This window comes from Chinchilla lanigera, unplaced genomic scaffold (genome assembly GCF_000276665.1).
Source record: "Chinchilla lanigera isolate Chin_1 unplaced genomic scaffold, ChiLan1.0 scaffold00055, whole genome shotgun sequence".
NCBI lineage: Eukaryota > Metazoa > Chordata > Mammalia > Rodentia > Chinchillidae > Chinchilla > Chinchilla lanigera.
Genome location: NW_004955456.1, coordinates 10,286,218 through 10,297,157, shown reverse-complemented (window position 1 = coordinate 10,297,157; position 10,940 = coordinate 10,286,218). Strand labels below are relative to the sequence as shown.

The 10,940-nt window shown below is 49.8% G+C and overlaps 1 protein-coding gene across 6 annotated transcripts in view; it reads left to right on the top strand.

Annotated features, from left to right (window-relative positions):
- The window catches only part of Auts2 (autism susceptibility candidate 2), a gene marked incomplete in the record, with an annotated part of 1,123,237 nt that extends 1,120,604 nt beyond the window's left edge, over nucleotides 1–2,633 (top strand). For all 6 annotated transcript variants that reach the window (XM_013520553.1, XM_013520552.1, XM_013520554.1 and 3 more), the window contains 1 exon segment: nucleotides 1–2,633. In XM_013520553.1, the coding sequence (XP_013376007.1) occupies nucleotides 1–781 (781 nt within the window).
- Between the last annotated feature and the right edge of the window lie 8,307 nt (nucleotides 2,634–10,940).

The window sequence follows — 10,940 nt, the reverse complement described above, 5'->3', positions numbered from 1 at the left end:
CCGCCCCTCGGAGCCGCCGCCGCCCAGCTCCTCGGCGGGCGTGCACGCGGGGCCGCTGGCGTCCATGCCCATGACGGTGGGGGTGACGGGCATCCACCCCATGAACAGCATCAGCAGCCTGGACAGGACTCGCATGATGACCCCCTTCATGGGCCTCAGCCCCATCCCGGGGGGCGAGCGCTTCCCGTACCCCTCTTTCCACTGGGACCCCATCCGGGACCCCCTGAGGGACCCCTACCGGGAACTGGACGTGCACCGCCGGGACCCGCTGGGCAGGGACTTCCTGCTGCGCAGCGACCCGCTGCACCGGCTCTCCGCCCCGCGGCTCTACGAGGCCGACCGCTCCTTCCGGGATCGGGAGCCGCACGACTACAGCCACCACCACCACCACCCGCACCCCCCGCTGCCCGTGGACCCGCGGCGCGAGCACGAGCGGGGCGCGCACCTGGACGAGCGTGAGCGCCTGCACCTGCTGCGCGAGGACTACGAGCACCCGCGGCTGCACGCCGTGCACCCCGCCGCCCTGGACGGACACCTGCCGCACCCCAGCCTGCTGGCGCCGGGGCTCCCGAGCATGCACTACCCCCGGATCAGCCCCACCGCGGGCCACCAGAACGGGCTGCTCAACAAGACCCCGCCCACGGCGGCGCTGAGCGCGCCCCCGCCGCTCATCTCCACGCTGGGGGGCCGCCCGGGGTCCCCACGCAGGACTACCCCGCTGTCAGCGGAGATCCGGGAGAGGCCCCCGTCGCACACGCTCAAGGACATCGAAGCCCGGTGAGGGGGCAGGAAGGCCTGGACGTGGGGCGAGAGACAGCGAGCGAGGGAGACCGCCTCCCTCCCGGACCGCAGCCCCACTCCCGCCCTGTACAGTGTACAGACTCCTCGCAGATTTTGAAATTTTTTGTATATTATATGTTGAAATTTTTCAGATCTTTTAGCCAATTCGTATGTCCTCATGTCTCCTCCTTTTTTTTCTTCCTTATATGAAACTTTTTTATTTGAACCAAAACAGTGAAGAGGACAACACACACCAGTCGGATGATCACTGGGGATGGGGGAGCCCACACGATCCGTGACGCAGAGCTCTTTCAGAGGGAAGGGAAGGCCGTGTGTACATAGCGTGTAAAAAAGATTGCTTCATGAGCTGATGGTTCATATATGCAAAAGGGTAAGATGAAAGCTTTACTTTGTACAAATGTAAATAGATAAACATTAAGTAACATAATACATTAATACTTCTTAAAATGTGCTATTTGCAGACCTGGTATCAGTGAGCACAGTCCTCTAAGGCCGTGTTCCCCTCTATTGTTAGAGACAGCTAAACCCTTCAACTATGCAATGAATGTTAGGGCTTTTCACAAAAGCCCGCCTGACTCAAAGGAGCCTTTTCAGATCCATTTACAACATACTTAAGGTCATATTTTCCCTAAACAAGCGCTTACGTGATACGACTCTGTTTTCCTTGCTTGTTTTTTTTCAAATGGAGAAACACCCTATTTCGCAAACCGGACCCCAGGCTGGAACTTCGCATCTGAAGTTGCTGCTTGTGGGCTGGGGGGTGGGCGGGGGTGCGCCCCGGTTAGGTAACTGAGGACAGGAGCACCCAGTGCTGGGGAGGATGGGATTTGTCAGATGCCAAAATCAGGGGGCCGGTGGAGGTGTCTGTCAGAAGCAGGTTGCCAGAACCTTCTCCCCGCCGGTCATGTGATTTCGCACACACCTCCTGTGGGAACCATTCCTTTTTTAGTGTGTCCTGTTTCATATCTGTGCACACTTCCTCATTTTGTAATGCAAGTTAATGACACCCAAACAGATCCTGAAAGAAAGCTTCACGTTTTCTCAGATGATGGATATGTTGTCACTGTAATCGCTGACGAATTTAAGGTGCACATTTCCCGACGTGACTCGTTGTATTCCAGTTAGTCTTCATGAGACTTTATTTCTGGAAATAGCTGAAGCAGGTCAGCTAGTGCAGCCTTCGAGAATTGCAGAGGGTGAAAGGTGGCGGAGAAAAAGTCTTGTACGTGCGTGTGTTTTTGCGTTTGCATCAATCTTACTGTCTCTTCATAATACTTTTATAATACATTAAGCCTCTTGTCTACATATTTGGAGAGAATATGACTTTACTAGCAGAGAAATACAATATATCTTGTCTACTGGACTGTAAAATACATGTATGAAATAAAATTAGTTCCATTTGGTCTTCTAGTATATTAAAGTGCTATCTGACGTTGTTATCCTGTTTTTGCAAAAAAAAAAAAAGTTAACTACAGACCATTGTTTCTAATAAGCAGAGAGATCTATTTTAGTAGTAAACTGAAGGTTTAGTTGTGAGCTTCAGATTTTGTGAACACCAGATGTTGTGCAGTGTTTTTTTTTTTAAGACAACAACTAAAAAAAAAAAAAGAATCCAAGGAATATGTACACTGGAACTGTAGTGGTAGCTTTCAGTATTGTAAAGAGATTGTTCTATACAGACCTTTTTGCTGTTAATCCTGTATGTAATAAAGTCCTTTCTAGACCCTATGTGAAAAGAAAAGTGAAGCAACTGAATCTTCAGCATGTTCTCATCGGCGGAGCCTTCTTGTGTTATGTAAACTGTGCCATGTTATTAAAAAATGTGAACCAAGCTTGCAGCTGCTTTTCTGTGTGAGATGGCCATCATTGCTTAGGGAAGAAGCCACGCGTGTGCAAGAAACACGAACCTGGCCCATGTGAGACCTGGAGGCTCCCCCGCAGTGCCCGGCCACTCTCCCCCGCTCAGTTAGGGACTCGCCAATTCGTTCCTGTAGACATGTGCACCCCCACACCATTGGTTATGGATTCTTTTTCTTTTGTGTAATCTGAGCAAAATACTCTAAAAGCCCCGGGGAGATATTGCCAGGTCTTGCAGTAGACCAGCCTATGTATGGGCCAAGTGAGCAGGTGCCCTTTGTGTCTCGAGCCTGCTTCCAGACTCACGGCAGAAGCATTTGCTGCGTCTTGCTGCGTCCGTCCACGTTGACGAGAAACCAGTGCAGGTCCTGACAGCAGTGCTCGCCTGCTTGGTCCTTCGCTTTTCAATCTGTGGACTCCGTCCGTCTGTCTATCGGGCCTGTGTTCCAGATACTTTGTTTCTGTGTCCCATTGAATGGTGGTAGCAGATCCCTCATCCCTTTGCAGACTTCTCCCTGTTCTCTAAACTCTTGTTTTTTTCTTACGATGTAAAAGGGGAAAAAAATGTTAAATTTTCTTGTATCAACCCGATGGAATCACTGTTTGGATTGGTGTTTGTATCCTACTGGAAAAAAACCAGCAGCCATCAAGGCTAGCAGGATCTGGGAGGCTGCTGAGTGGGTGTGAGGAAGGGGGGCTCTGGATCTGTTGGGGGGTGCTGTGGACTCCCGCAGCTCTACTGCGGAGCTGGCCAAGGCCAGAGACACTTTGCCCTGCTTTGGAAACCGGTGGGACTCTCAGGCCTAAATCTCGGGTGACAATAAAGACCCACTTCACTCAGCACCGTTCTGTGTGTTAAAACCTGACTCCCATACTGGAGAAAATAACGAAGCAAAGCTGGCGGGCTGGAAAATACGATAAACACTGTGTTTTTCCGAATCCAGCACTGCCTGGGACCTTCCAGACAGTACCAGTGGCGGCTTGACAAGCTATTTCTGGCAGACCTCACTGCCTTCTATTGTACACCTATTTTGATGTCACCATCTGCGATGTCAGAACGTGGAAGAGTCACTCTCAAATCAGTCACGGTATTTAATCCCCAGGGCTTTATTCATCTCAACCCTTGCATATTTTCCCTCTAATTACATTCAACGCCTCGCATTGATGGGTACCAGCACCAATTTGATTTCCTGCTAACCTATAGATGCTCTAATTATCTCCACAATCTTTGACTGACAATGATCTTGTTACCTTCTAATGGTACATGACAAGTAAAATAGCGAATATAATGATGCAATAATTACCACTTTGGATGGATATTTGCAACAGCACTCGCTGTTTATCCTTTTTCTGCCTCAATCAAGGTGGGTGAGAGGAAATAAGATGGGATTCTTGACGTTCTGTACATACGTGGCATAAAAAGACGGTTAAGACGGGATTGTGCTCCATAGTCAGCTGTGGCATAGTAGAATGTTTAGGACTTCTTGTGAGCTAGCGTATGTACTGCACTAGAAAATAAAGTAGGCCACTGTGGCATTAAATCAGTTTAAGGAAAGAGGACAACAGAAGTGACACGGGCTTTCTCACGTGCAATTTTTAAAACTGCCAATGTTTTTGTGTGGGTGTGCCTTTCTGAAAATGGTGGAAAATTCCCTGTAGATAGGATTCGTGATCAGACAAGTATAATGAAAGGCTGTCAGTTTCCCTCCCACAGATGCAAAGCCAAGGCTCTGGTGTCTTGGGGCTTCAAGACCAGAAGCTTCAGATAAGGAGGTCTGAGTGGGAAGGAGCGTTGGATGGAATCCTGGTCACAGGGTCTGGATCCGCTTCTGCGCCCTCTGACGCTGAGCAAACTCCGAGCTGGAACTCAGGTTCTTAGGTGTGGAATGAAGCTGTGTCCACAGCATGGGGCCCAGGATGGAAGGGTGGAAGCCCCGGGTGTGACAGCACAGGGCGCTCACATCACGCACTGTCCCCAAGCTTTGGAGAGCCGTGGGCTGGGTAGAGAATGGCCCACACAGGCTGAGCGCCCCAGATCAAACACCGGGCAGTGGAGAAGCAGGAACTCGGGCTCTTGGATGGCATAGTACTGCCAGTCTCCTTTTCATCCCAGTTCTCCTGCAGTTCTGAAAACCCCTACAATCAAAATGCTCAAATACGGTGATCGGCCCACTTCTGACCATCCACGATCGCCTACCCTCTTTCTGAAGAGTTTTCTTCTTTCCCTCCCTGCATGGCTATCAAAAATGAAAGGATTTGGTTTTTAAAATAGTATTTTTTTGAATTATATGGGCCATAAGTTACAATGATAAGCAGTATTTCTATCTGTATTTTGACTTTTTTGAGACAGGATCTCACGGTGTAGTTCAGGCTGGCCTTAAACTCACTGCGTAGCCCTGGCTGGCAGTGAACTCGTGGTGATCCTCCTGCCTCACTATCCTGAATGCTGGGATTGCAGGTATGAACCACGACACCCAGCTCATTTAACAATTCCTTAAAAAAAGACTGGCCCACACAAAAGGGAAAATAATATATTTTTTTAAAACAAATGCGGTCCCAATTACCACGTTGACTAGATTCTTGCTAAAGGCTTGGGGAAAGGTTGGCAAGGCTGAAGGAGTGGGCTGATGGTTCCAGGGTCTCTGACTCAGGTGTTCCTCTCCCAGTGGGGTAAGGAGGGCATAGGTCAGACCCCCAGGTACTGACACAGCTGGGGTGTCCACCTGCTGTGTACCCAAAATGTTTGCAGATTTCCCGAAGCACTGCACACAGATGCTAAGCCCGTGGGTGGTGTGTGGCAGTCAAGGGGTTCCCTGGAAGAACACGGAGCCGGAAGTCTTCACAGCCGAGGTTTGTGTCCTAGGCAGGTATGGGCAGATAGGCCTCAGCTTCCTCATCTGTCGCTTGCATTTCTTAACTAATGGTTAAAGCCTCCTCGAGCTCTCTTCGGACTTTCTATCTCTGCTCGGCCTCAGATTACCTTTATAAACAGTTTTCTTCTCCCACACTGAACTCCGGCAAGGCAAGTTGAGTCACCACCCTTGTGCTCCCTAAAGCCGCTGGGTTCCAAACCCAAGCCACCCTGCAGAGTCCAAGTCCTGTCCATAAAGTCCTCCTCTGTGGGGCCCTCCAGGGGTGACTTGCTCTCCACCTGCGCCCTCCACTCAACCCGGCAGACCTGGAGTTCGCAGGGCCCTGTCTGCCTGGCTAGGGGTCAGGCTTAGGCCAGGAGCCTCAACAGCTCTGCTAGAGCTAGATTCCCTGGGGAGAGAGGCAGCCCCCGCCCGCTGGGGCCTGGGAGACTTAGAGGCTTTCCAGAGCCTAGACCTCTGGGCGGTGACCCACGTGCAAACCTGAGGTAAAGCTGATGAAACAATACCCTCACATGCAGTGAACAAAGATTTTTTAATTCCATTCTCTTCTAATTCATTTTTTTAAAATGCTAACTGCAAACCAACGCTTCCTCTCCTGACCTCTGAGAATAAAGGGTCTCAACCCCTGGTCGGACTCTGCTTCACGGAGGGAGACCCTCCAGGAGTTACAGAGGGTAGGCAGGCTGAGGACCAGCGCCGCCTCGCTCTCCACGCACTGTGTGGTCCTCAGCAGCCTTGTGTATAACCACCGTCTGCTGTCCTGCCTGTGCTTCCATCCGTGCTGCCTGCCTCTCTGCCTGTCTCAAACCGTCTTCTACGTCAGGGGCAACCAAGCAGAGCCCAGACTTTGTACCTGGCCTGGCGGCCCAGCACCTCTGGGCCCAGAGACCTAGCAGCTTGCTCTCCCACGCGCTGGCCCAGTACCTGCTCCCCTCCACGCACGGCCTCTGCACTGGGCGAGTTCGCACTTGTGCCTCAGATTCTCCTCCACGAACCCTCCCTGACCTCCTCCTGTCCTCGCTCAAGGACCAGTGTTTCTCAAAGTGTCGAAGCTCACTTGTTTGGACCAGTGTTTCTCAAAGTGTGGTCCTTGGACCAGCAATAGCAGGAACATCACCAGGAAGCTTGTTACAAGTACAAATTCTCTTAGAGACTTAGAAAGACCCTGTTTCAAAATAAATAGAATAGGCCTGGGGATATAGCTCAGTAGGAAGGCTGGAGGTTCAATCTCTAGTACTGCAAGGAAGAAAAAAAGTACGAATTCTCAGCATCCTCTTCAGCGTGCTAAATTCTATACTGGGTTAACCAGGCCTTCAGGTGATTCTGGTGTGCAAAGGTTCAGAAACACTGGCTCAGACCATCATGTAGAAAGGTCAAGGCCAAAGGCTGCAAAAAAAAACCATCAGGTGTCAGAAAGGGATCCTGGAAAAGAATGTGTTCTCCTTAACTTTCCAGCCCGACCCTTGATCCTGCTGGCCCATGAAGCCCTGGCGGCCTTGCGGGAGCCGGGAGGACATTCCCTCTTCCCGGTCTACCACGACTCCTTCCCAGTGTCCAGTGGCGTATTCCTGTATCACCAGCCAGCAGCAAGAGACTGCAGAGAGGTTTCCTCTCCGAACCAACAACTACATCCGCCAAGGCTAACCGAGGGCGCTTCGCGTGCTGAGCACAGATCTGAGTGGACCTGAATTATGGCCTTAATGTTCTCAGTGACCTAACAGAGCAGGGACAGGTGTAACCCCAGTTGGACAAGTGAGAAAAATGAGGTGCAGAGAGGTGAAGTCATTTTCCCATGTCAAGTGCATAACCTAAATCCAAACGGGACAGTTCCCCCTTGAGAGCCTGTGCCATGCCTGTGACCGGGGTTACCGCAGAGAGCAGGCTTGCTGGGTTAATTAACCCCATGGACACCAACTGCAGGGAGCGTCTTAGCTGCTTTACCATGAGCTTGTAACAGGCTTCATGCATATTCATTCCAGAGACAGCTGGAAATGAATGAACAAAACATAGAGGTCATGCATTGCCCAATGATGAGGTTATGCTCTGAACCAAGGATTGTGATGTACTCAAGTCTATGTATATGGGGTTTATTTGTTTCTAAAAAGTGGCTTATGTAGTCCAAACCAGCCCACAAACAGAGTATTTTTGGAATATGAGAGTTTTTTTTGTAAGCAAACCGGAAGTGGTGACCACACAGCTGGGGTTCAGCGCCTGAGCTGCTACAGCCCCTCCCTCACAGGGCCCTCCGCCCTTTCACAGCTTCCTTCCACACCGGGGGTGACCTGTGCCCGGGTGAGCTTGCTGTGGAGGTGGGGAGGCACACAAATGGTTAATACCAAAGTTCTTCAAAGCAGAGTACTGCAGCCAATTGTTAGAGGGGAACAAAAGAAGAGATAAAGTGACAGACCCTGACCCAATAAACCTCCCATTAGGAGGATCTTTGTCAGCCCCTTCCGGAATCTGCGATAACGGGACCGATGACGCCATGGGCTGTGGCCACACGCACACACTGCCCACCTGCAGCAGCTCCATTGATACTGGGTGTGATCAAAAAATACACTTACTGCAGTAAGTTATTAAAAATTTATAGTAAAAGACCTGTTACTGTGACTCCTCCTCAAAATACTCACCTTTGCTTTGGACGTACTTATCCCATCATTCTTGCCACTTTCTGGAGCAGTTCTGTAATTCCTCTTTCCTGTCTGTAGCTGTGATGCCTTACACGGCTGCCTTGATGTCCTGAGTTGATCCAAAACATTTCTCTTTCACAGTCATTTTGACTTTGGGCAAGAGTCAGAAGTGGCACCGTGCCAGGTCTGGTGAATAAGGTGTTGAGGACACGCTGTTCTTTTTCAGGCCAGTGTTTCCATTAGCTGGCACTTGGCAGCAGCATTCACTTGCTTTGCCTTGCTTTGTTTGAGACCGGTTCTCACTATGGAGCCCAGCCTAGCCTTGAACTCATGTCAGTTCTCCTTCCTCAGCCTCCTAGGATTACTGGCATGAGCCACCACATCCTGCAACTCTGTATTTTTTTATAGTCACATCTCATGAAGACACTCAGGAAAGAGGACCTCCAGAACTGGCTCAGAAAGTGGCAAAAGCAGTGGGGTCAGTGTACTCAAAGAAAGAGGTACATGTTGAGGGCGTTTCATGGCAGGGTATCTGTTACTGCAATAAATTCTTTTAAAATTATATTTAAACACCCACCTCATGTTTGATCATGTATACCAGCAGTTGTGATGGAAAAGGGACATCTGTCCATTTGACAGAGAGTGATTGTGTCCTGTGGGCCAGGCTCACACTAAGTGGTGAATCTGGAGCAGGACCCCAAGGGACGGAGCCCCTTACCTCTGGGGAAGCAATCAAGAAGCAAGGGGTCCTGGGCAAGTAAAGACAGGGACGGCTGCTGTGAAAAGGGAACAAGGCTGTGGCCAGGCTGTCTTGGAGGAAGATCTTGAGTTAATGAAGCAAAACCATCTCTTTCAGCCCAGTGTTGCTGCAGCCTGCTTTTCTGGGACTCCTGAGTGTCCCACAACGCCATCCACGCTGGGAGGTCTGAGAGAGGTGCCCTCTGTGAAGTCCCCAGAGCCCCCAAGTCTCTCCTCTTTGCTGCCATCATGTGCGGTCCTGCCAAGGGCCAAATGGCAGAGTCCCCAGTTCCTTCTGCACCACACCTGAGGGTACAGCGTCCTCTGCAGAGAGGCCAGCGAGCTCGAGCAGGACTGGCTGCCTCCTCTGTGAGGCCTCTGCTTCCTCCTCTCAAAAGCAGGGAGAACAGCAGAGATGGGACTTCACCAGCCAATTTCTTATTTCTTTTTCAGTTCAGGTGCATTTCTTGAGACCGGGCAGGGCTTTATTGCTAATGTTCACGGGAGAAAAGAAATGCTGTGGAAAAATAGGAAAATACAAGTACTAGCAGCCCCTCTCTCAGCCAGTTTCTTGTCTGCAGATTCAACCACTGCAGATTTAAGACATTCAGGGGAAAAATTGTGCTGAATATGTACAGATTTTTTTTCTTGTCATTATTTCCTAAATAATTAGTATAACAACTACATGACATTTACATTGTGTCAAGTATTACAAGGAATCCAGAGATGATTTAAAGTGTAAGAAGATCCAAAAATAAATGAATAAATAAAGTATACAGAAGGATGGGATATTCTAGACAAATACTGCACCGTGTTATTCATGTAAAGAACCTGAGCATCCGAGGATTTTGATATTCTTGGTGGGGCTGTGGCAGAAAAAGGCCCCCCTCCAGGGCAGTGTACCTCAGTTTGTCAGTTGCCCAGGTAATAAGTTTCTGCTCTGGATCCAGTTGCTCCTGTCTCTGGAAACGGCTGGTCATTGTGATGCGAAGCCGGTCACTATGATGCACATTGGATAAACCAGTCCCCAGCTGACAAGCCATTCTGCCTCTGTACTTCCTACCTGCTTACCCAGTGTAAGCCCTAGGCCACCAGAGATCATGGCCTGATATTCTGGGAATGATCCCGATCAGTGCCCGTCGACGTAAGTAGATCTGCCCCCAATCCTGGGTGTTGTTTAGGTGGTTCTGCTTGCATAGCAGGGGCTCCTGGAATTAATCCTTCCAGGAAATGGAGAGAAGAAAAGGGTCTCAAGAAGGGAGCACTGAAAGCCAAATTCAGAAAGGACTTTGGGGATCGGATGAGTCCCGTCTGCCATGACTAACACTCACCCTGTGAGCAACTGGGAAGTACTGAAATTTCTGTAAGGAAGGAATAAAGGAGACTGATCCAGTTCCAGTGAGGGTAGATTCCACTACTTAGTGAAGCCAGCTACAGATGGGCCCCAGCCTGAGGTCCCCAGTTATTTTTATGCCTGTGTGAGTTCCATTCATTTTTATTTAACTCCACTTAGACACCCTTGAACTTCACCAAGAGCAATGTCTAAGCTCTATGATGCCCATTCACCTCAGAGAGGGTCAGAGAGGCACCCCCAACTTCTTGAACCTCATCTCTTGACAGTCAAGTGGGATTGTCAACTTGACTGGCTTGGGAGCCACGTAGGGGATTAGTAAAGCACATTTCATGGGCTGGGGATTTAGCTCAGTGGAACAGCACCTGCCTGGCAAGTGCCAGGTCATGAGTTCGATTCCCGGTACCGGAAAAAAAAAAAAATAGTAAAGCACATTTCTGAGCATTTCTGGGTGGTAGAGGTGTGACCTTGAGGACAAAACCATCCCTAGCTGCTTCCCAGCCATCATGAATGAGGCAAGTTTGCTCCCCACACCCTTCTGCTATGATGTTTCTACCTTAGAACCAGCCAACCATGGACCAAACCCTCTGGAACCATGAGTTAAATCAATCATTTTCCCTTTTAGTTGCTTATGTCAGGCATTTGGTCCCAGCAACAGGAAAGTGGACAAGTACACCATCCTCTCTAGGT